Source organism: Harpia harpyja, chromosome 7 (genome assembly GCF_026419915.1).
Source record: "Harpia harpyja isolate bHarHar1 chromosome 7, bHarHar1 primary haplotype, whole genome shotgun sequence".
Lineage (NCBI taxonomy): Eukaryota > Metazoa > Chordata > Aves > Accipitriformes > Accipitridae > Harpia > Harpia harpyja.
The window spans coordinates 39,308,853-39,331,485 of NC_068946.1; the positions used below are offsets into that span (position 1 = coordinate 39,308,853).

General features: G+C 63.8%; 4 protein-coding genes across 7 annotated transcripts; 2 read left to right on the forward strand and 2 right to left on the reverse strand.

Annotated features, from left to right (window-relative positions):
* Positions 1-1,106: 1,106 nt before the first annotated feature.
* On the forward strand, positions 1,107-5,538 carry LOC128144233 (tubulin alpha-5 chain). The gene is made up of 4 exons (XM_052792730.1): positions 1,107-1,248; positions 2,846-3,068; positions 3,572-3,720; positions 3,926-5,538. The coding sequence occupies exons 1-4, from the start codon at positions 1,246-1,248 to the stop codon at positions 4,895-4,897; spliced, it is 1,347 nt and encodes a 448-aa protein (XP_052648690.1). The 5' UTR covers positions 1,107-1,245; the 3' UTR covers positions 4,898-5,538.
* A 565-nt stretch (positions 5,539-6,103) lies between these two features.
* On the reverse strand, positions 6,104-9,547 carry STK16 (serine/threonine kinase 16). Its single transcript, XM_052792559.1, has 7 exons — positions 8,616-9,547; positions 7,582-7,801; positions 7,369-7,502; positions 7,173-7,293; positions 6,997-7,092; positions 6,808-6,929; positions 6,104-6,711 (listed from the first exon to the last, which is right to left on the reverse strand). Exons 1-7 carry the CDS (start codon positions 8,699-8,701, stop codon positions 6,573-6,575), a joined length of 918 nt encoding a protein of 305 aa, XP_052648519.1. The 5' UTR covers positions 8,702-9,547; the 3' UTR covers positions 6,104-6,572.
* A 53-nt stretch (positions 9,548-9,600) lies between these two features.
* GLB1L (galactosidase beta 1 like) lies at positions 9,601-15,183 on the forward strand. The gene is given in 18 exon segments (XM_052792560.1): positions 9,601-9,675; positions 9,677-9,730; positions 10,193-10,365; positions 10,697-10,847; positions 11,097-11,157; positions 11,433-11,527; positions 11,915-12,095; positions 12,183-12,241; positions 12,435-12,578; positions 12,581-12,627; positions 12,776-12,816; positions 13,121-13,239; positions 13,379-13,453; positions 13,532-13,621; positions 13,753-13,866; positions 14,161-14,292; positions 14,657-14,872; positions 14,947-15,183. Coding segments are annotated over 18 exon segments (2,031 nt in total). The 5' UTR covers positions 9,601-9,615; the 3' UTR covers positions 15,166-15,183.
* ANKZF1 (ankyrin repeat and zinc finger peptidyl tRNA hydrolase 1) lies at positions 11,992-22,566 on the reverse strand. 4 transcript variants are annotated; one of them, XR_008235986.1, is made up of 16 exons: positions 22,073-22,285; positions 21,658-21,767; positions 21,174-21,276; positions 20,601-20,785; positions 20,213-20,328; positions 19,768-19,921; positions 19,298-19,520; positions 19,000-19,101; positions 18,637-18,813; positions 18,409-18,522; positions 17,695-17,968; positions 17,105-17,216; positions 16,814-16,981; positions 16,626-16,696; positions 15,831-16,046; positions 11,992-12,101 (listed from the first exon to the last, which is right to left on the reverse strand). XR_008235986.1 is itself a non-coding variant. In XM_052792555.1 (16 exons), exons 2-16 carry the CDS (start codon positions 22,197-22,199, stop codon positions 15,926-15,928), a joined length of 2,157 nt encoding a protein of 718 aa, XP_052648515.1. In that variant the 5' UTR covers positions 22,200-22,204; positions 22,489-22,566; the 3' UTR covers positions 15,415-15,925. The 4 variants fall into 4 exon arrangements, 3 of the variants coding, with proteins under 3 accessions (XP_052648515.1, XP_052648518.1, XP_052648517.1); XM_052792555.1 differs by lacking the exon at positions 11,992-12,101 and adding an exon at positions 22,489-22,566 and having other exon boundaries at positions 15,415-16,046; positions 22,073-22,204; XM_052792558.1 differs by lacking the exons at positions 11,992-12,101; positions 22,073-22,285 and adding an exon at positions 22,489-22,545 and having other exon boundaries at positions 15,415-16,046.
* Between the last annotated feature and the right edge of the window lie 67 nt (positions 22,567-22,633).

A 22,633-nucleotide genomic window follows, 5' to 3' on the forward strand; every position in this document is an offset into this window, starting at 1 on the left:
TGAGTGGTGCCTGCTGCTGTGCCAGGGCAGGAGTTGCTGCCCCTCATGCTGGGCACTGCTCTGATCCGCTCCTTACCGAGGTCTAAGTGTGGGGCAAGGAAGGACCCTGCTCCTCCAGGGTAATCCCATTGCAGAGACACCTTCTCCCTGTGTCTTCAGAGACCTGACTCTGCTGCTGGAAGCATGCAGGAATTGGAATTGTGCCCTATTACTTTTTTTCTAAAGGTTATCCTGCGCCTCTGATCTGGACCCTGCTGCAGAGGGACACAGCAGTGTCTCCTGGCACGCTACTGAGCAGCAGAGCCCCCATCCCCATGGGCAGGGAAAGCTGTGTGAGCCCATGCCCTGGCAGCAAGGACAGAGCCCTCTCCCTGCTGCACGTAGCATGCGAGGCTGGGGTGCTGGGATCTGCCTTTCACCCAGCCGGCAGCCAGGCTGGAGGTCCACACATTCTCAGCAGCAGGATCAGCCCTGGCCCCAGCGGGGGAGGCTGTGCTAGCCGGGGCTCAAACGGAGCTGCTTCTCTGAGTGTAGTTACAAGTCATTAATAGCAAACGGGCTGCAATGACCCTTTTTTTGCAGCTGGGCTAGCCCCCCAGCCCAGATTTGTCGTGCTGATCTGCAGTCTCACGGAGGTGTGTGGCACTGCCTGCCTGTCCCCGCCGGGAAAGAAGGGCAGCCCTCGGTCAGAGGTTCCCCAAGTACTGATGGCAAAGTGAGGTTTGGGGTCACCCTGGGCTCCAGAGCCTGACACATTTCTCCTCCTTTCTCCTGGTCTAGAGACCCAGGTGGTCTCGGGGTGTCCCTAAATCCCAGGAAGCCTGCAGTGCCGGGGAGCTGGTGGCAGAGCAGGGTAGGGGCTGCTGTACCTGCTCCGGCCCCCATCCTGGTGGCTGAGCACCGCCTGTAACCCCTGACGGCTGGAGCCCTGACCTGCCCGCAGCCTGGCTGGATGCCCCCCGCTTCCTTCCCGGCAGAGGAGGCAGAGCGATCCCGGTCCCTACACCTTGGGGGTCCTCCGCAGCCGGGAGGGACCCAGGCAGGCTCCCGCTTCCCTTGAAGTGAGTACTCCCGCCCCGCATGCAAATGTACCCAAATGAAGGGGGCGTGGCGGCACCAAGCCCCTCCCACCTATAAGAGGGCGCTGCGGCGGGGATTGCAGCAGCCGCAGCTCCGCGCCGAGCTCCGCCGCGCCGAGCCCCGCCGCACCGAGCCGCCGGGAGAGCCCGGACCCCCAGCCGCAGCATGGTGAGTGCGGGCCGGGCGGCGGGGCGGGGGGCGCCCGGCAGCGCCCCTGGAGCACCGGGCACGGCGGAGCCGCAGCGACGCGCCCCCTCCTTCCCCGCCGTGACCTTGGACAGCCCCACCGGCCCCTGTCCGGGGGCAGCCGTGCCCCCCCCGCCGCTTCTGCCCGCCCCCCCCCCCCCCCCGCCGCTACCGGTCTTGGGGCGCCTGGGTTCCCCCCGCCGCCGCAGCGGAGGGGGCGCTGAGGATGGAGGGGGGTGACCCCTCCGGTGTGGAACGGTGGCCGCGGATGGACGGGGACAGCTGCCGGGGGTGGAGGCACCAGCCGGGCACCGGGGGCCGGAGCTGGGCGCTCGGCGGAGCTCCCCCCGCGGCAAGCGGGCGCCCTGTGGGGGCGGGCGCGGGGGTCCCGTCCCTCCGGTCGGTCCCGTCCCGTCCCCCGGGGGTCTGGTAGCGGCAGAGCGGGCCGGGGCCGCTGTCCAAACCGGGCAATCGCCGCTGCCCTCGCCTGGGGCCGGGGCTATATTTAGCGGCTCGTGGGGGAGGCACACCGGGCCGTGCCAGGAGGCGCAGCGCCCGGCCCGCTGCGGCACTGACCGGGCTCTGCCGGGGACCCTGCCCCGGGCCGGCCTTCCTCCCGGCCGGCTGAGGCTGCCCCGGCCCTCCTCCCGGAGGAGGCAGGAGTCCTTGTTCTCCCCCAGCGCTGGACCGGGGCACAGACCCCATCGCGGCTTAGAGCGCTACGCAGTCGGGGAATGCAGGAGGGAGGAGCTCCGGGACCCCCAGGCTGAGTTGTGGTGTCCTGCCTGGGGGAGCGGGGGTGCCGGGAGTAGTGATGCGGGGATGCTAGGGCTAGCAGAGGAGGGATGCCGGGGTAGTGGAGCAGGCCTGCACCTGCAGGAAGGGAGCACAGGAGGCACACCTCCAGCTCGCAGCCTGCTCCTCGGCGCTTCTGCCCACCTGAGTTTTGCAGCATGGGGTTGGGACTGCATAGCTTGAGGAGTCTCTGTACTGCCTCGCACACTACTGGGCTTCACAGACAGCCCTCCTGCGGCTGCCTCCCACTGCCCTCGCATTCCCAAGGCCCCTTGCCCCAGGAGGCTGAGTGCTAACCTGGCTCTGGAGCAGCAGGCAGAGGGGTTCCCCATGCTGGCTACACCTCATGGGTTAAGCATGTGTCTGCTCAGCCCAGCACCTCGCTGGGCTGCCCTGCATGGGGAAGGCGTTGCGGCTGCTGGGGAGCCTGGCAGGGTGGCTGAGGCAGGGGAGTTGGGCCAGGCTCAGCTACCTGCACTGCTGGAGGACAGCCCCGGCCAGAGTCCGTGGGGCTGGTGGCTCCCAATGCCGGCTGAGTGGGAGGGACACCAGGGGCAGCTCCCGACCTGGCATGGTGCCTGTGCATGGCCGAGGGCAATGACAGCCGTGTGAGGACCCTTAGGGGCATGCGGGAGGCCACCCAAAGGAAAATGTGCTCCCTGGGGTCGCTGGCTAGGGCAGGTCCCATGCGGGTGGTTGTGGGGCACTGGCACCAGGCAGAGCCCTCCCTGGGATGGGCAGGACAGAGCTGTGCCAGGGTCTGACCCTGCCTCCCCCTCCCCAGCGCGAGTGCATCTCCGTCCACGTCGGCCAGGCCGGCGTCCAGATGGGCAACACCTGCTGGGAGCTGTACTGCCTGGAGCACGGCATCCAGCCCGATGGGCAGATGCCCAGCGACAAAACCATCGGTGGAGGGGACGACTCTTTCACCACCTTCTTCTGTGAGACCGGGGCTGGGAAGCATGTCCCGCGGGCCATCTTCGTGGACCTGGAGCCCACCGTGATTGGTGAGTGCCGGAGTTTGCACAGCCTGGCGTGCAGCCCTGGGTGGGTAGCAAGTGGCTGGTGCTCGTGGTCTGCTGCCAGTATCCTGCACCGGGTTCAACCCCAGGGCCCTCCGTTCCTCAGGAGAAGCCACAAACCCGAGCACTAGCTTTTGTTCCTGAAGTGTCCTAGAGGCAGCGGTGCTGGTAGTCTCTGCTACCACACGTGCATGAAGAGAAACCAGCCCAACCGGCACGGCAGCTCCCGCTGTGCCACTGCACACTGTGGGCAGGCAGCTCTGGATGGGTGGGAGAAGCTGAGCTCCTGCCTAGGGAGGTGGCAGCCACCTCCCTCTGCCAGAGAAACCTGACGCCCGTGGTGGCCCTTCTGACATGTGGGTCCTTGGCTGTGCCCCCGGCAGGCGGAGCTGGGGCGAAACATGGGTGCTCACACCCACTTGGCTGCTTGGCGGCCAGTTTAAACCAACAGCCTCCACCAGGCTCAACCCTCCCCTGCTCTCTCCTAGATGAAGTTCGGGCTGGAATCTACCGCCAGCTCTTCCACCCCGAGCAGCTGATCACCGGCAAGGAGGATGCTGCCAACAACTACGCCCGCGGGCACTACACCATCGGCAAAGAGATCATCGACCAAGTGCTGGACAGGATCCGGAAGCTGGTAGGTGACTGCAGAGGGGGGACATGTCCCCCTGGGCTGGGCTCTAGCATCACGCTGGGGGTGGGAGCACACTGCAAGCCCTGCTGTGCCCTGGGAGGGATCTGCAGCTGCCCATGGCTGGGCTGGACCAGGTCCTGAAGGACTTCTGAACAGTCAGACATTCACAAAGAAATCCATCTCAGAGCAATCTCACGTGTCTCTGCAGGCTGACCAGTGCACAGGCCTCCAGGGATTCCTCGTGTTTCACAGCTTTGGAGGTGGCACTGGCTCTGGATTCACCTCCTTGTTGATGGAGCGACTCTCTGTTGACTATGGCAAGAAGTCCAAGCTGGAGTTCTCCATCTACCCTGCACCACAGGTCTCCACCGCTGTGGTGGAGCCCTACAACTCCATCCTCACAACCCACACCACACTGGAGCACTCGGACTGCGCCTTTATGGTGGACAATGAAGCCATCTACGACATCTGCCGCAGGAACCTGGACATCGAGCGCCCAACCTACACCAACTTGAACAGACTCATCAGCCAGATCGTCTCATCCATCACAGCATCGCTGCGGTTTGACGGGGCCCTGAACGTCGACCTGACCGAGTTCCAGACCAACCTGGTGCCCTACCCTCGCATCCATTTCCCCCTGGCCACCTATGCCCCTGTCATCTCCGCAGAGAAGGCCTATCACGAGCAGCTGTCGGTGGCCGAGATCACCAACTCCTGCTTTGAGCCAGCCAACCAGATGGTGAAGTGCGACCCTCGCCACGGCAAGTACATGGCCTGCTGCCTGCTGTACCGCGGGGACGTGGTGCCCAAGGACGTCAACGCTGCCATCGCCACCATCAAGACCAAGCGCAGCATCCAGTTTGTGGACTGGTGCCCCACGGGCTTCAAGGTGGGCATCAACTACCAGCCCCCCACGGTGGTGCCGGGGGGGGACCTGGCCAAGGTGCAGCGCGCCGTCTGCATGCTGAGCAACACCACGGCCATCGCCGAGGCCTGGGCTCGCCTGGACCACAAGTTCGACCTGATGTACGCCAAGCGAGCCTTTGTGCACTGGTACGTGGGCGAGGGCATGGAGGAAGGGGAGTTCTCCGAGGCGCGGGAAGACATGGCCGCTCTGGAGAAGGATTACGAGGAGGTGGGCCTGGACTCCTACGAGGATGAAGAGGAGGGCGAGGAGTAGAGAAGGCCCTGGCAAAAAGGACGGTGCTCCTTCCCCGTGTTACCTGCAGAAACCCTTTGCAATAAACCATTTCAGAGCCTCTGTGTCTCCCACTAACCCCCCAGCTGTATCGGTTTCTTGCCAGGTCAGGTGTGTGGTGAGTGCTTCAGCTCTGCTGCTGGTGCTGCTATGCTTCCTCCCAGTGCTCTGCTCCAGCTCTGGCTTGCTCCCCACATAGGTAAGAGCCCCTAGGTCCGCTCCCTGGGGCTGTGGCACACATCCCTCCCACTCGCTGCTCCAGCCAGGGATGGGTACTGCTTCCTCGTGTGGTATATGGCCCCATGGTATATGGCCCCGCATTGTATCCTGGAGCTCAGGGGAGCAGATTTGGCCTAAGCAGGAAAAGATCAGCGGCTGCTGGGACTTCTCCCCATGTGCAGCCCGAGGGTGGGTGGGCTCATCTGGAAGGATAGTGGCTGAAGTAGTGGGAGCAGTCTGGCACCCCTGTCCCTGTGGCCACAGTGTGGGACAAGGAGCATGCCTGGCTCTGCGGTGCAGCGGGTGCACCTCGAAAGGGCATCCAGTGCGGCATGAACCCCCGCGGCCGCTTTACTCCTGTGTTGTGGTGAGAGGATTAAAGGAGGGGAAAGCTCCCTGTGAAACTGCTTGTCTGCATCTCTTTTTTTATCCCCCCTCTGTGGGCAGCCCAACTGCTGCATGTTCCAGTGAGCCCATCCAGCCAAGGGAGCCAGCCGGGCTTGGGGGTGTCTCCAGTGCTGGGATGGTTGTGCTGTCCCCAGGCTCTGCTCGCCCCCACTGGAGCAGGGCTGCTGCCCCTGCCTCCCAAGCTCTGGCAGCTCCCCAGCCTGGGCACCCACCCCCCTCTCCTTGGGCAGCTAAGAAGCTCTGCCTGTACCCCTGCCACTGCCTGCCTGCCTGTGCTGTGTTGAGCCCCTTCCCGCAGTGCCCAGCCCTGGAGGCTCTGACAGCGGTGCCTGGCTCCAGCTGCAGAGTTGTCTGAACTCCCATCAGGAGCGCGCTGGGGCCAGGGATTAACTTTCCCTGCTTACTGCTCATGCTCCGCTGTGCCACCCCACCAGGGCTGTCCCCCGCTGCCCTTCCCCTCCAGCAACGCTTGGCCGCTCAACCCCGACAGCATGCCCCCCCTCTCCTCGTGCCCCTGGTGGGACCCCCTCCCTGCAGACAGAGACGCGCCATGCACACCTCTGCAAGAACATCTTTTATTCCAAACACAAGGCAATGTTGGTGCTGAGAGCAGCAGCGGAGTGGGGGCTGGGTCCCCCCACCTTGCTCCAGCACCACACTAGGACCCAGACTGCAGCTCTGCCCTTGGTCAGGAGCGATCCTCCTGGGGTGCAGAGCTGTGGGGCCACGGCTGCCATCACCTGGGAGGTCCCACAGCATCCTCCTCTGCAACCCCTGGGGGGAGCAGTGGCCTGTGAGGGCCCTGTGTTTAGCAGCAGGTCACACGTCCACAGTTCTGGGGCACAGGCCAAGTCCCAGGAAGCAGCATCCAGGGCACAGAACACTCCAAATCCAACACACCTCCGGCACAGAGCAGCAGCTCTCCCCCGAGTGCAGCAATCCCCTCTGCAATGGCTCCACAGGGACGAGGGCAGCTGCTTTTACCCTGGCTTGTCCTCGGGGCGCATCGCCACCGCGGGGTGGGACAGGCTCAGATCTGCGTGGTGTCCTGTCCCGCCGGTGCTGGTTGCAGCCCATCCAGCTGGTGGAGGATGTCACTTATGCTGGGTCGCTCCTGGGGGTTCAACGTCATCATGGAGGAGAGCAGGCGCTGCAAGGCAGCCGAGTACCTGGAGAAAAGATGGCGGGGGGGGGGGGGAATGTTTCACGAGGCATACAGCACAGGGGCCTGCTCAGGAGCAGGGTCACCCTCCCCAGGCCCTCACCTGGTCGTGGGGGGCACGACAACGGGGTTCTGCACCGCCAAAGCCACGCTGTCACCCTTCTGGAAGATGGCGTCGTAAGGGCCCTCTCCAAACATCATGCAGTACAGCACGCAGCCTAGGGACTGGAGCATGGTGGGGTCAGGGCAGCCCAGTGGCAGGGGGCCGGGGACCAGGGGGCTGGATCCTTACCCAGATATCTGTGCGCTCGTCTATGACGCACTGGCTTGGCACCGTGAAGAGCTCGGGGGCACGGTAGGAGATGGTGCAGCGCTGGGCAGCCCAGTCCTGCAGAGAGGAGGGTGAGGGTGGGGATGAAGGGCTCGGGGCAGTGACAGGCTGGTGGGCTGATGTCCCAGGGCACCCACCTGCACAGCCATGGCCTCCTGAGAGCTGTTGACTTCGATGCGAGCTCGGTTCATGGAGCCCAGGTCCATCAGCACAGGCCGGTCATCCTCATCCAGCAGCACGTTGGTGGGCTTGAGGTCCCTGCAGGGATGGATGTCACTGATTGCCCACTGGGCCCCCTGCCAACCCCCCTGGCTGGGGCTGCTGGCCTCCCACCTGTGTGCGTAGCCCTTGCCATGGATGGCTTGCAGCCCACTGCAGATGCCATGGAGGATGAGGAGGATCCGCTGCTCTGGCATGAAGGTCCCTTTCTCTCGCAGTGCTTCCACCTCGCGCCACAGGGTCCCTCCCTGGCAAACGCAAGCAGCTGGTCGCCACTGCCGCTCCTGGTGGCAAGGGGTTGGGGGCGGCCAGGGGAGCCCCCCTCACCTTCACATAGGGCAGGAGGAGCCAAGCTTCATGCTTGGCACCCTTCTCCACCATGCAGTGGGCCACCAGGCGCAGGATGTTGGGGTGGTCAAAGAGGCCATGCATCTCCACCTCGTGCAGGGCAGCCTGGCGGTCCTCCTTGTCATGGCACAGGATGCGCTTCAGGGCATAGAAGCGACCGTCCCGCAGCCCCTCCACCAGGTCCACATAGCTGAAGCCCCTGCGAGGAGCCGAGCGTGGCGTGGGCTGGGTATCACACTGCTGCAGCACCCACATCAGGGCCCTGTGCCCAGCCTCAACTGTGAGGACCCAGGGGAGGGGGACAGAGGGCAGCAGGTGCCTGCACCCCTCTCCATCAAAACCCCCCAGGCATGTACCTTCCCCCCACTTTGGGGGCACCCAAAGCATTCCCCCCTCTGCATGAACAACCCCACTGGCCCAATCACCCTCACTCCCGTGGGTCCAAGCACCCACTCCTGGGCATGACAAACCCCTGCCACCCAGCATGAGACGACTCCTCCATGCACATGCTCAAGCATCTCCCTGCTATGCTTAAGCATCTCCCCCCACCATGGCCAAGTATCTCCCCCATGTCCAAACACCGCCTGTGCTCAAGCATCTCCCCACCATGCCTGAGCATCCCCCACACACCCAAGCACATCCCCCATGCCTGAGCATCACCCCAATGCCTGAGCATCCCCCTGCGCCCAAACATCCCCTATACCTGAGCATCACCTCCACCCCCGAGCCCAAACATCCCCTATGCCCGAGCATCCCCCCCATGCACAAGCATCCCCCCATGCCCGAGCATCCCCCCCATCCACAAGCACCCCCCAAGCCCGAGCAACCCCCCATGCCCGAGCACCCCCCCATACACAAGCGTCCCCCCCCGCCCCAGCACCCCCCCATCCACAAGCACCCCCCCGCCCGAGCATCCCCCCCCATGCCCGAGCCCCCCCTTATGCCCAAGCATCCTCCCGTGCCCGTGGACCCCCCACGCCCGAGCCCCCCCGCGCCCCAGCCCCCCTGCGGACCCCTCTGCCAAGCGGTGGAGCACGAGGTACCGCGCGCCCCCCAGGCTGACGGTGCCGCGGGAGCAGACGCACAGCGCCTGCCCCATCGCCCCCCCGCGTCATCGCCCGCCGCCGCGCGTCACCCATTGCGTCACCCGCTACGTCACCCACCGGGCGGGGCGCTGCAGCCTTTGCCGGTCCCCGGTGCCGCCGCGGCGGGGATCCTACGCTCCCTCCTCCGGAGCGGGCGGGCTGCGGGCGGGGGGGCAGCGCCGAGCCCCGGGCTCGTCCCTCATTGTGACCGGGGTGGAACGCGGGTGAGCCCGGCGGCGCGGCACCCCCCGGTCCCCGGCAGCGAGCGGTGGCGGTGGTAGCGGCAGCCGGCAGCCCCGCCGCTCCCCGGAGCTGGCCCCGGTGAGCCAAACTCCTCGCCCGGGCGGGCAGGTCGGGGGTGCAGGGGACTGAGATGGCGAGGCTACCCCCCAGCAGGGCTCACCCCCGAGGGCATCGCTCGCTCGCCCTGCCCTGCGGCACTTCCCCGACACCCTTGTCACCAGCTCCGCCTGTCACCAGCTCTGTCACCAGGCTCCGGCCCTCTGGCCAGGGTCGTTTTCCTTTCCTTCAGACCGCAGCAGCATCCCCCTGCCCCGGAGCTATAAGCAGGGTGTCCCATCACCACCCCTCTGGTGAAACAAGCAGGCTGAGCTCCCTCGAAGGCATTTTTGTCTGGTAGTGACACTTTTATAAGGCTCCTTGTCCCCCTACTTGTGTCACCCACCACCCCGGGGGGCACCGGGGATGCGTCCGCCGGCTGGAGCTGGTTCAGGCGGTGGTAGTGCTGCCTGCACCCCGTGCCGGGTGGGCTTTGAGGGGGGCGATGCGCAGCTGGCCCTGGCACGGGGGACCAGAGCTGCTCACCCCCCATCCCACGTTTCCCTCCCCGCCAGCTGTGCTGCTGTTCCAGCTGCCTGCACTTAGGACCTGGAGGAAGCGCCTGGCGCTGGTGGAGAAGGATCATGTGATGGTGGTGTCCACGTCCCCCTTCGTCCCCAATCCCGGGCCTGCCGAGCGCCCAGAGAAGGATGGGGCTGCCAGCTCTCGCCCTGCTGCTGGTGGCAGGGCTCCTACGCACGCAGGTTGGTTAGCAAACACGGGTCGAAAGTTTGGGAGAAGCGTGCGGGGCTGAGTTACTAAGGGTCTGCTGGGACAGCTCCGGGATCCGCCTTGCTTTCCTCCCCTGTCTCCCTGCTCTTCCTGCTATGGCTCCCTTCTGCTGCAGCCCATGTCCTGCCCCAGTGTTCCACTTGCACTCCCAGCTCCCTGCCTGCCCTCCCAGCACCCATCCCCAGCAGCACCCGCCCCCCAAATTGCCACCAGCTCAGCCGCAGGGTGTTTGATGAGTGAGGGGGGCCATCAGGCGGTGCAAATGGCTGCCCTGCTTGTCCCTCCTGCTCTCCCAGGACAGCATGGTACCTGCCTTGTCCCCGCACCTCCCCCCAGGAACCAGCACCCATCAGTCCCTGTCCCAGGAAGTGTGGGAGGGGGTGGCTGGGCTTGGGGAGGGTCTGCAGCCGACCCAGCACTGCCCCCTCCTGCAGGCCTCCCCCCCGGCGCGCTCCTTCCAGCTGGATTACGAGGAAGACTGCTTCCGCAAGGATGGTGCCCCTTTCCGCTACATCTCAGGCAGCATCCACTACGCCCGCGTCCCACGCCCCGCCTGGAGGGACCGGCTCCTCAAGATGTACATGAGCGGGCTCAGCGCCGTGCAGGTGTAAGCGATGGGGACAGCCCTGACGGCGCACAGCCCACAGCTGCCGCGGCCCCTCAGGGTCTCTGCGGTCCCCAGAGTAGGGACAGAGGCAAGGGTGTTGTCTGATCACAGGGTGCAGGGACCAGCCCTTGCCCTGGGCTGACTGGGACCCCTAGGATGCCCCTGTGGGCACAAGCATGAGCCTGGGCTAGTCCCAGTCCAGTCCCAGTTGCCATCCTCGTCTCGGGCTGGAGGTCAGTTCCCAGGAGCAAAGGGACCAGCCTGTGGGATGGTTCCCCGTCATGCCAGGGTGCCCTTAGGCCCCACGTGCTGATCTCCCCTCTCGCCCCAGCTACATCCCCTGGAACTACCATGAGCCGCTGCCGGGGGTTTATGACTTTGCTGGGGACCGGGATGTGGAAGCCTTCCTGGACCTGACAGCCGAGCTGGGGCTTCTGGTGATCCTGCGGCCGGGACCCTACATCTGTGCGGAGTGGGAGATGGTGAGCCCCAGCCCCCAGCCTGGCACAAAGGGGTGACGGGTGGTCTGGGAAGGGCACAGTGGGGTTGGCCCTTCTGGCTGGCACACTGACTGTGGTGCCATGCCAGCCATGCCCAGGCTGCCGCCCTGCGGGGCATGCGCTGCTCCAGTGCCGAGCATTAGCATTGTGCTGGCTGGGTTTCGGCTGTGTGCCAGCCCGGGCTGCTGAGTGGTTTCTCTGCCTCCCTCTCTGCTGTGTGTTTTTCTCCAGGGTGGCCTACCCGCCTGGCTGCTGTGGAAACCAGACATCATCCTGCGCTCCTCCGACCCCGGTGAGCCACATCACAGGGCTCTGGCCACCATGTCCTTACAGCCTGGTGCCAGTCCCAGCACGCCTGTCTCTCTCCACGCACCTACCAGCCCTGCATGCAGGGTCTCTCCCATCCTCTTCTCCATCTTTTGGGAGCCCCATAGTTTGTCCTCCACCTCTGCTTCCCCATCGCGCTCAGCCCTGCCCTGTCTGCTCCATCCTCCTCTTAGCAGGGCTGGCTATGGGTGGGCTGGGGTGGATGCTGCAGCCAGGCTGAGCTGCCCTCTGTCCACCCAGCCTACCTGGCAGCCGTGGACTCCTGGCTCCATGTCCTGCTTCCCAAGATCAAGCCACGGCTATACCAGCATGGAGGGAACATCATCAGTGTGCAGGTAGGGTGCTGTGGGACCCAGCCCCCTGCTCTGCTCTGGGTCATCTTCGGATGTGCCCCAAAAAGCCACCTGTACCCTGTATGCAATGATCTCATCTGGCACAGCTCTTAGATAAATCCCTCTTGACCTCTGCACCTGGGTTTAAATCCAAGGGCTGGGACTCTGGGGTACCCATCACCACCCCAGTTGTGGTTTGAGGGACACTGGCAGAGCTGGGCATCGTGGGCGGGCTGGAAGGTCATTCTCAGGACCCACCTGGGGGCTGTCATGACATCTGATGATGTTCAGAGGGAAGGGGGGAGCTGGGTGCTCGTCCCAGTGGGCTGTGGGACCTGGCTGCAGCCCTGCCATGTTCATGCTGGGTGCTGGCCCCTGCCCTGCTCGCAGGTGGAGAACGAATATGGGAGCTACTACGCCTGTGACTATGGGTACCTGCGGCACCTGCTGGGCTCCTTTCGGGTGCTGCTAGGAAGCGAGGTGCTGCTCTTCACCACCGATGGCACACGGGCAGAGGAGCTGCGCTGCGGCACGCTGCAGGGGCTCTACGCCACCGTCGACTTTGGACCAGGTTCCCCTATGGGGGAGGAGGAGGAGAGGGCATGGGGGTCGCTGCTCCGTCCTGCTCCAACCTCCCTCCCTTGCTCCACCTCCACAGGCTCCAATGTGACAGAGGCATTTGGTGCCCAGCGCCAGGTCGAGCCGAAGGGGCCCCTGGTGAGCTTGGCACAGGGACCATGGGGGGGGATGACCCACAATGGCTTTGGGGAGGCAGATGGGTTGGGGGGGGACAAGGCAAAGATAAGGCAAACCCAGGGGCCAGGCTGCAGGAGAGCAGGGGGGCATGTGGTTCACAGAGGGGTGCCAGGAGCCCCAGCTCCAGGCAGGTGACTGTCCCTTGTTCCCCCAGGTGAACTCCGAGTACTACACGGGCTGGCTGGACTACTGGGGGGAAGCGCACGCCAGCACCAGCTCTGTGCAGGTGGCCCGGGGGCTGGAGGACATGCTGCAGCTGGGAGCCAGTGTCAACATGCAAGTAGTCAGCTGGCAGGGGACACAGCCTGAGGGCGGCGATGCCCTCCCCTCTGCCAGCATCGGAGCAGGCTTCACTGCTCGCCTAAGTCCTGCAGGGCTTGGGCAGGGGGAGGCAGGCAGGGCTGGGACTGCGGGTGCAGCAGGGAGGGGGTAGTGCCTGGTGAGCCCCTGCTGGGTCTGTGGGGTGCTGACGGGGCTCCCTGGGGTGTCCCGTAGGTACATGTTCCATGGGGGGACGAACTTCGCCTACTGGAGCGGTGAGTAGGGCCCTGCCCTAGGGAGAGAGGGCACATTGCGGGGATAGGGGGCTTTCCTTGGCCATCCCTGAGGAGCCTGCTTCAGGTTCCTGTTCTGTCCCTGGGGACAGCATGGGCTGACACATACCCAAGGGCCCCTGCGCCCAAGCTTGTCTCCCGCTGTGGAATCCTTTTGTCCCCCAGCAGGGGCTTCCAGTTCTGGGTCATGCCCCTCCCATTGCATTGCAGCCAGCTTGGTGCTGGGTTCCATGCCCTGGGCTCTGCCAGAGCCCCTTCCTCCAGCTCCCATCACTTCCCTGGCCAGGTGCTGACTTCAAGGACCAGTACAAACCAGTGACCACCAGCTACGACTACGATGCCCCCCTCTCGGAGGCAGGAGACCCCACTGAGAAGCTGTTTGCCATCCGCACGGTCATCAGCAAGGTGCAGAGTCTGGCAGGAAGAGGGGGACAGCACTAGGCATCGCTGCCTGTGCCAGGGAAGTGGGGACACAGAGGGACCTGGCAGGGCAGGGGACATCTCCCTGCTCACCCTGGGGGGCAGCTGACAGTTTGCTGTTCAGTTCCAGCCCCTGCCAGTCGGTCCAATGCCACCTGCCACCCCCAAGTATGCCTATGGCTGGGTGGCCCTGCGGAAGGTGAGTGCCTGCCCCGAGGGCTGTGCTGTCCCTGCCCAGCACTGCCTGGCTGCCCAGCGCCCATCCCTCTCTTTGCAGTATGCCAACCTCCTGGACGTCTTGGATATGCTGTGCCCCTCTGGGCCCATCCAGAGCCAGTTCCCCCTCACCTTTGAGGCCATAAAGCAGGTGAGGGGCTGGGTGCAGTGCTGGTGGAGATATTCCTAGGCTTGCCTGCCCTGCCCTGGCTCCAGAGTGGAGGAGCAGGGCTTGTCTCCAGGCCCATTTCCCCTTCTGTGCCACTCTGCTGTGTCCTGCAGGTCCATGGCTTTGTGTTGTACCGCACACAGCTGCCCCGGGACGTCCTGGACCCAGCCGCACTGGGCGCTCCTCCCCACAGCATCTGTGACCGCGGCTATGTGATGCTGCAGAAGGTGAGGCTGTGGGGGCACAGCTGTCCCTGGCCCAGCCTCTTGGTGGGCTGTAGGATCTACTGGCAGCGGGGCCATGCCCTGCCAGGGTCTCGGGGACAGCCAGGATGCTGAGAGCCACACTGAGCCCTTGTGGGGTAGCCCTCTGACCTGAACTTGTCCCCTCTGGGGGCAGAGGGCAGCCCTGGGCTGGTTCTGGGAGAGCAGGCACCAAGATGCAATGCTGGCAGGCTGCTGGCAGCGACTGGGGCAGTGGGATCCAGGGACGGGGCAGCAGTGCTGACCCTGTGGCTTCAGGAGTACCAGGGGACACTGGAGCGGGACGGGCAGACAGCACTGCATGTGACGGGCAGTACTGGGGACACCCTGGATGTGCTCCTGGAGAACATGGGCAGGATCAGCTTCGGGGCCAACATCAGTGACTTCAAGGTGATGGGAGAGGGGGCCCTGGGACTCTGGAGGGGATGGCCTGGGCACCTGTGTGGCCAAACACCCCCTCTCCTGCCACCCGTGACAGACCCCAGCCACGATGCAGCCACCCCCAGACCTGCTCCCTGGTTAATCTCACACCATCCCCTCCCCTGGTCCTGGCAAACCCACCAGGACCACAATAAGGCCGTGAGATTGGCACCCATCTCAGTTACACTGCCATGGCAGCCAGGGTCATGCAGCCCCTCTGAGGGGATACCATCCTACTACCACTGCTGTGAGGGGAATGTGCCCTGGGGAAGCCAAGCATCCTCCTGCCTGTGGCAGACCCTGCTGCCTCATTTTGCCTGCTGCTCCATCTCAGGGCTTGCTGGGGAACCTCTCCTTAGACTCCAGCCCCCTCAGGAACTGGCTGATCTATCCCCTGGCCATAGACACTGCCGTCCAGCAGGGCTGGCCCCACGCTGCCCTGCCAAAATCAAGCAGTGGGGGCAGAGCAGGGCCAGCCTTCTACACTGGGACCTTTGAGACCCCTGGCATCACCTGGGACACCTTCGTGAAGTTCCCAGGTTGGAGCAAGGTAAGGCAGTGCATAGCTGGGAGAGGGAGTGAGGGTGGAGAGTGGCACAGCTCAGTCCCATCTCCCTCTTCCAGGGCCAGCTGTGGATAAACGGCTTCAACCTGGGCCGGTACTGGCCTCTCCGCGGGCCCCAGCAGACCCTCTTTGTGCCCGGCTCAGTGCTGCACATTGGCCGCCCCAACAACATCACAGTGCTGGAGCTGGAGGGGGCACCCTCTACCCCTCTCTTGCTCTTCCTTGACCGACCCCTTTTCAACAGGACCCTCAGCCGCAGCACTGCGGCCACAGAATAAACGCAGGGCTGCCGGGCACTGGCATCGCCTCTCGCTGGGGATGCAGAGATGGCAGGGGGCTGGTGAAGCACAGGGGCAAGCAGAGGGTCTGCAGGGCCCTAGGAACGCGGCACACGTCCTGGCATGGACATCCAGAGCTCCTGCCCTCCTCTGGGGCCAGGCAGGGTCTGTGCTAAGGACAAAGGAGCCCAGGATTGAGCTTGTTTTGCATATTAATCCCACACTCGTCCCAAACAGTTCCAGTGCTCATGCTGACCCTCCCCCCATCTAGGGGGTCAAGGCACCTCTTTATTGACAATGCAGGCAGAGGAGGTAGTTGCTAAGATGATACAGCTGAGACACTGATGGCATCGAGGAGAGGGCAAAGCATAGCCTAGAGGGTGCCCACAGGCATGGCTGCAGGTAGCTCAGAGCTGCAGGGGCCAGTTATGTCAGGATCTGTCACACTGCCACAGGCAGCGGCCTACAAGGTAGCCATGAGAAAAGCTGGCAGCAGGACCCCTGGCTGGAGCCAGGCCACAAAACAGTCCTGGCACCTCACCCACTAGCACATGGGGACCTCTCAGTTGTAATGTCCCCAGAGTCACCACCCAGAGTGACATTCTTGCCCAGACCCTTGCCAGAGTTGCCCCGGAGAGCGACATGGCCAGCTCAGTCCCTCTCACCAGTGCTGCTCCACAGGCTCTCCCTTGCTGCACAGCCAGTGCTCAGCCGTGTCTCCACCACACTGGTCCTTGGCAGGTGGTAGCAGTCCCCAGCCTTACGTGTGGCCAGCCCGGGCCCGGCGGTGGGTTTGCAGGCAGGCCGTGGAGCAGAAGGAGAAGTCGAGGTAATGGAAAGGGATTCGGCCCAGCAGGGACTCTCCACAATGCCAGCAGCGGCTGCAGGAAAGAGCAGAGGTGGCCCTGAGCGAAGGGGACACTTGCAAGAGGGTTAGAGGATTCACTACCTGGGCTGTGACACAAGACACCAGAAGCATGGGGGAGCTGGTGCTCCTCTGGTCCTACAGGGCTGACGTGATCACCCAGCAGCCCAGCAAGGACATGCTCCCTGGAGGCGATGCTGCCTGGGAGCGTGGTGTGAGGCACGTTGAGGCAGGCTGAACATGGGGGAATTTTGTCCCCTATGGGGTTATAAAGCCCCTGCCCAGAGCAGCACAGGCAGGGCTGGCTGCCCACAAGCCTGTGGGGTGGCATAGGGAAGGGACATGGGATGGGTTCAGGGACAGGGGCACAGGAGTGGCTGGGGGTTGGCTTGCTGTAGATCTGGCTGCAGGCAGGCAAAGTCGTTCTTTGCAAAATATTTCAGGGGGGCAGGGCAAGAGAGGGAGAAAGCTTTTACACAGGCACTACTGGGAATTGAGCAGACAGGAATAGCTTTAGACTGGAAATAAGAACTAGAGCAAGAAGGGCAGGGAACAGCTGTGCTTATGTGGGAGAGTTTGTCTGCGGGGCTATTACCTGATGTTGGCAAGAGTTGTGCCGGCGTCCTGCCGCTGCGCAGCCAGCCTCTGCTCGGCAGCCAGCGCCCTCTGGGGAACAGAGAGACAGCTTAGCCCCCCCAGCTCCTGGGAGCTGCTGTGCCCAGAGCCCACCACATCGGCACTGCCCCAGCCAGGCTGGATCCCCTTCCCTATGCACGGCCTCACCTTCTCCCTGTCGGACAGGGCTGCAAACCGCTGCTTCTCTCCCTGCTCCTGTTCCCAGCGCTGCCTCTCCTCCCGCTGCACCTGCTCCCGCTGCTTCCGCTGGGCTTTCTGTGCCCGCTTCTTCTCTAGCTTTTTGGCCTCCATCTCCTGTGTCAGGGGCCCTGGCACCTGGGGGCAGAGGGCAGTCAGCATCTCCCACTGAGCCAAGGGCAATGGCACGAGTGGGCGAGCGGCGCTTCGCTCTGGGGTCCCCCAGCCCCTGGAAGGTGAGGGCAGAGGGCAGGCACCCACCTTAGCACGGCTGTAGTCGTACTTGTCTGGATGGTCCACCATGAACTTGCGGAAGGCGTTGCGGGTTGGTTTGTCAGCAGAGACGCAGTAGGGGGTTCTGTCCTGCCTGTCTCTGCAAGACAGGGACGACCAGCTCACCGTGCCGTCTTACTGCCTACATCCCACTGGGCTGTGAGCCCAGCAACTTCCCAGGGATGTCCAGTGGCTATTGCAGGCCAGGGTATCACAGCCAAGGAGGGGAAAGTTGCTTATCCCTACACCAGAATCCCCCAAATTCTCCACTACTTGCATCTCAAATGCCCTGCAAAGGGTGGTCTCATCCCTAACCTCTGAAATGTCTACCCATAAACCTGGGAGCACTTTGGGGCAGTGCCTGCCTGCTGCTGTGCCAGACCAGGCAGGCAGAGAGAATGGTGGTTCAGCTCTTAGGCCTCCTGTAACAAACCCAGACATCTTGGCTGGGAGAGACCAACCCTGGCTGTCCCAGGACAAAGCTGGCACCAGTCTCCCGTGGCTGAGACAGGAGGGAGCTGCTGGGCTCCTACAGCAGGGGCTGTGCTCGTCAACCGCTGGGCACCCTGTGGCCATACCTGAGGGCAGGGTCCGCCCCTGCCTCCAGCAGCAAGCGCACAGCCTCAGCTTTCCCTGCCTGTGCTGCCACATGAAGCAGGGTGCAGCCACGCTCATCCATGGGCTGGTTGAGCAGGGAGCGGGGCATATCCAGGGGCTGTGTGCCCTCCCCATCCTCGCTGTCCTCTGGCAGGCCCCCACTCTCTGGCACACCCAGGAGGTGCTGCAGCATCCCCACATCCCCCGTTTTGCAGGCAGTGAACAGGGCATCGCGGAGCTGGGTCTGAGGGTCTCCTGTGAGGGAAGAACAGGAGGGGAGTCTGATGGCTCCCTGGACAGAGCAGTGCTCTGGTTTGACTATGAAACACATACACCGCGGTTCAAGTATTGTCCTGCTAGCTGGATTTGGGCACTGCAGGATCTCCAGCACCTTCAGAGTCTGTGACAACATGCCATGGCATTGCTGGGCACTGCTGGCAGCAGCCAAGCCCTCTCCTGAGATGAGACCCACTCCGATCTCCCCAACACACCTGGCTTAGCCAGGTGCTACCTGCCCCCCAGTTCAGAGCTACTGCTCTGAACACACAGCTCCCTTGAAGGCATGTGGCTGCACTACAGCCATCCCACACCCAGCTGCTCTGGGCACCTGTGTGACAACGTGCTCTTCACCCCGCTGCAAAGCCACCAGTAAATGGGGTGGGCATCCACCCGTCCCAGCTCTGGACCCCACTTACTATTGCCCCAGGGAAGGGGCTCAGTCCCAGCTTCCTCCTGCAGCTCCATCACCAGCTTCAGGCCAGGCTGCCCGCACTGGGTACCATGGCATCCTGTCTCCTCGGCACAGGGCCCTGCACAGGGAACACATGGTGAGGAAGAGGGCCAAAGTCAGCCTGCACCCCAGCGGTGGCAGTCCCTCCCCCAGTGCCTTCCTACACTGTCCCCGGCCAGTTCTTCCCCTTCACCTTTCTCCACCTTCTTGTCCCGCTTCTTCCTCCTTTTGCGGTTTCGCTTGGGCATCACTTCAAACTCCCGGAGGTCCAAGGTCCCCAGTGTCACTTCTACAGTCTCCAGTTCCCCTGCAGGGCTTTCCTCTTCCTCTTCCTCCTCCTCTGGTGCTGAGCGGGGTGATAAGACAGGGGCTGAGGCCCCCCACACAGCACAAATCACTCAGGGCTCTCAGCCAAGCACACCCTGCCCTTCTCCTGCGCAGCACAAGGCCACACGCTGCAGATCCCCACTGTGGTGCCAGACCCTATCACGGGGCTGTAAATGTGGTCCTGCACCATAACATCAGCCCCCCCTGCTTGCTCCATGGCTCAACTCACCACTTGTGTCCTCCTGCGGGGGATCTACCTCTGCTTTCTGCCGCCTCTTCTGCCAGCCCTTCCGGGGGGACCCAATGATGTCCTCCAGTGGTGTGTCCTTCCCTGGGCAGCAAGGGTGCTCCTGTCATTGCCTGGGGACAGGGAGCACCCCATGTCTCCAGGAATTGAGGGTCAGAGAGCCGGCACCTCAACCCCATAGGGCAGCATCCCCTAACACACATGGGATTACACGAGGGACCATGTCACCCCACCTGCTCTGACCCACAGGCACTGGGTCACCAGGGCTGGGCCGACTCACCATACACCTGCAGGCTGGCCAGTGTGGCATGGACTCGCAGCACCTCCTGCAGGGTGGCCCTGCGGGTGCTGAGAGGGATATGGCAGATGCGAGGGTCGCCCCGGGTGAGGGCCGGGTTCCTGCCGCCAAAGAGCAGAGCACGGTTGTGGCGTGGGGCCCGGAGAAATATGCGCTGAGCTTCCTTCAGGTGCTGGGCCCAGGCTGCCAGCAGGTCCCGAATATCCTGGGGAGGAAGGGGAGGCACCACAGGGTCCTGAGCACACCGTGTGGGCACAGGCAGGTCTGGAGCAGGGACAGACCCAAAACACAGCAGCCTCTGGGCTGACCCTGAGCAGCCAGGTCTGGGCCCTGACCCCCTTCCAGAGCTCACATCCTACCCATGCCCTTCAGCAGTGGCGCGGTACCACCCCACAGAGCCAGCCACGACCACATGTCCCTGCCGAGAGCCCAGTGCTGTGGTGCATCCTCACCTTGAGCAGCGCGGCCTCGTTATAACGCCGCAGGGAGGCTCCAGCTGACCTGGGTGCTGACCCTGGGGTCTTGGTGTCCCGTAGGCCCTGGGCTGTGCCCTGCCGGGCTCGCACCGTGTAGTGGTGGAAGGTCTTGTGCTCCTGCACCTGGGGGCTGCAGAGAGGGGCAGACATGAGCAACGAGGCCCCATGCATGGAGAGGTGGAGAGCTGATGCTCCTGGGACCCCGGAGGTCTTGTGGCATGCCCCTGGAGCCCTAAAGATTAATACTTCTCTTGCACCGCAACTGGGCTTAACCGACTCTCAAGCAAAGACTAGGAGCTGTGGATGCCCAGGGTGTGGTAAGCACTGTGATGGAAGAGTAGAGAGGGGACGGCCATCCAATGCCTAGCCCCACTTGTCCTTGCCCAGAGAGGCAACCCCAGGTCTGTCCCCCTGTACTCACCCACGAAACACAGCTCCTGCAAAGTGCCCACCGCCCATCATTAGCACAACCCAGCATGTGCTCGCACCAAGGCTCTGCAGCGATGCCGTCAGGTTCGCTGGCTCCTCACTGCCACCCTGAGACAGAGATACCCCTGCTAGCACCCACAGGATCACCTTGTTACCTCTTGCTGTTCCCTGGGACAGAGACCAGCCCCTCTGCTGGCACCAGAAGCAGGTTTCTGGGAGCACCCTGGAGCCAAAAAACAGGCCACCAGCAAACCTGGGGAGCTGACTGGGTATCAGAGACCACCGCTCCCACCATGGGACGTGAGGGACTGTCAAGCAGACGTCTCCACACCCGTGCCTTCTCTGAGGTCTCTCTCCCAACAAGTTGGGCTGTGACTTACCTTCCCAATGCCCAGCACGCAGCGGTAGGCGGAGATGAGCTGGCCCTTCGCATTGCGGAGCAGCACCTTGTGGGAGCGGGGAACCAGAGGGGTTATGGGGCTGTCGCTGGTAGAGGGCAGCAACTCCGATTCACTGCTTGCATCGGAGCTCTCTGAGTCAGACCCTGAGATGCTGGAAACATCACCTGCAAGAGAAAGAAAATGGAGCAGAGCAAACATTAACCAACAGCTTCCCCAAAACTTTGCAGGTGGCTCCAAGGGCCAGCTCACAACCCCAGAAATGTCCTGTCTGATACCCTACATATCACACAGGGGCTGTGGGCTGGGAGATAGGCATTTGGGGCTCTGGATCCCCAGGTATGCATAGGCATGGCTCAGATAGAACACTCCTTTCTCCCCATAATAAGTCAGCAGGGCTCAGAAGCAGTGCTGAACCCCCAGGAGACCCCCCAGGGGCAGAATAAAGGGACCCTGAGCAGCAGGGACAGTCAGGGGCTTCATCCCTGGACAGAACAGACCCATCAAGACAGCTGATGGCCTCTGGGCTCTGCTGGGGGCCGCCCTGTTCCTCACCTGCACGGGTCTTCTCCTCAAACACTTCTACTGGCAGTATCTGGCGCCCCAGGAGTCGCTGCTTCAAGTTGAAGCGGTGCCAATCGAGATGGTAGTGCTCAGTCTGTGGAGGAAAGAGGTATGAGCTGGCAGGCTCTTGGTGGTCCATGGAAACCCCTGCCATCAAAGGCCCCAAGCTGACAGACCCCAAGGGCTAAACTGACGCTGGGAGCCTGCAGTGATCCTGACTGGAAGACTGCGATACATTAAGGAGTTAGCCATGTAATAGTTAACCTGAACAGGCACAGGCCTGTGCTGCACGTACCATTTACCTCCAGTAAATGACATTTTAAGCAATAACAGGCAGGGTCTGAGTGCCAGATCCCAACAGGATGTGGGCAGCAGAGCTCTGGAAAGCAGCCAGTGCTGGGCTGCACCGCAGCAGGACCCCGCCAGCCATACCAGCCCCACTCCTACCTCACGCTGGCTGCTCGGCCCCACTCACCTGCTCCTCCCGGCTGCCGAACACCTGCCCGCAGGTAGAGCAGCACATCCGCTCCGGCACCTCGGGGACCCCGTGGGCCTTCTCCTTGCCGCTGGCACCTGTGGGTTTCTCTGGAAGAAGAAGGGAGGGCTGTGCACAGGAGGCTCCCCAGGCTGCACTGCAAGGAGCAGGGCCTATTCTCAGTCACCCAAAGAGCCCTGTGGCTGTAGAAGGAGCTTCGGGGACATTAGGGTGCCTCTGAGGAAAGCCCATTTACCCACCCGCCAGGCAGCTCCCGTAGCCAAGCTCCAGGGCAGCCACCCAAGCTGTGTTGGGGACAGAGCTCCTCCTACGTGGCTTGGGGCTGGCAAACATGAGCTTGGCCAAATACTACTCGTCCGTCCCCCCCCCGCTGCCCCCGCAGAGCCCCACGCACCGTGGCTCACTGGTGCCGGCTCGGCGGCCCACCCATCCGCAGCAGCTCCGGTGACGAGGGTCAGCCCGCGCAGGAGGACGCGGTCCTGGGCGGCCTCGAAAACCGACCTGCTCTCCGGGGCCGGCATCGCTCCTGCTCCCAGCGGAAGGGACAGGGCCTGAGCGACGGGCCTGGCCGCGGGGGCGGCGGGAACCGGCCGCGGGTGACCGGACGGGCCCCCGCCTCTCCCCGAGGTCCCTCTCCCCGCCTGCCCCGGGAGCCCCCAGGGTTCCCGCCCCACGGGGCCGCCCCCCTCCCCCCGCCCGAGCCCTCCCGCGGCCGCTGCCCCCGTGATGCCCTCCCCGTCCAGCCGTTACCCCCGCGACTCCCCCCCCCGCCCCTCGCCGGTAACGGGGGGCGCGCGCCCCGTCACTCACGTGTGGCCGCTGCCGTCCCGACCCGGAAGCGCCCCTCAGCTTCCTACACATCACATCCTCCCTCCCTACGGACCGCCGCTAGGCTCAGCCCGGCCTCCCGCACTTCCGCCTTCCCATTGGCCGTCCCCCCCGTCCCGCCCCGCGA

What these genes read in the sequence shown, in the direction of transcription:
- LOC128144233 (XM_052792730.1), top strand. An exon ending in CCTGGAGCCCACCGTGATTG is followed by an intron (nt 3,069 to 3,571) that starts GTGAGTGCCGGA and finishes GCTCTCTCCTAG; the next exon opens with ATGAAGTTCGGGCTGGAATC. An exon ending in TGGACAGGATCCGGAAGCTG is followed by an intron (nt 3,721 to 3,925) that starts GTAGGTGACTGC and finishes GTGTCTCTGCAG; the next exon opens with GCTGACCAGTGCACAGGCCT.
- STK16 (XM_052792559.1), bottom strand. Translation starts at nt 8,701, where the DNA reads ATGGGGCAGGCGCTGTGCGTCTGCTCCCGCGGCACCGTCAGCCTGGGG. An exon ending in TCCTCCTGCCCTATGTGAAG is followed by an intron (nt 7,503 to 7,581) that starts GTGAGGGGGGCT and finishes TGCGTTTGCCAG; the next exon opens with GGAGGGACCCTGTGGCGCGA. An exon ending in AGGAGGCCATGGCTGTGCAG is followed by an intron (nt 7,093 to 7,172) that starts GTGGGTGCCCTG and finishes TCCTCTCTGCAG; the next exon opens with GACTGGGCTGCCCAGCGCTG.
- ANKZF1 (XM_052792555.1), bottom strand. Translation starts at nt 22,199, where the DNA reads ATGCCGGCCCCGGAGAGCAGGTCGGTTTTCGAGGCCGCCCAGGACCGC. An exon ending in GCCCCTTCCCTGGGGCAATA is followed by an intron (nt 17,969 to 18,408) that starts GTAAGTGGGGTC and finishes CTTCCCTCACAG; the next exon opens with GAGACCCTCAGACCCAGCTC. An exon ending in ACGACTACAGCCGTGCTAAG is followed by an intron (nt 16,982 to 17,104) that starts GTGGGTGCCTGC and finishes CTCTGCCCCCAG; the next exon opens with GTGCCAGGGCCCCTGACACA.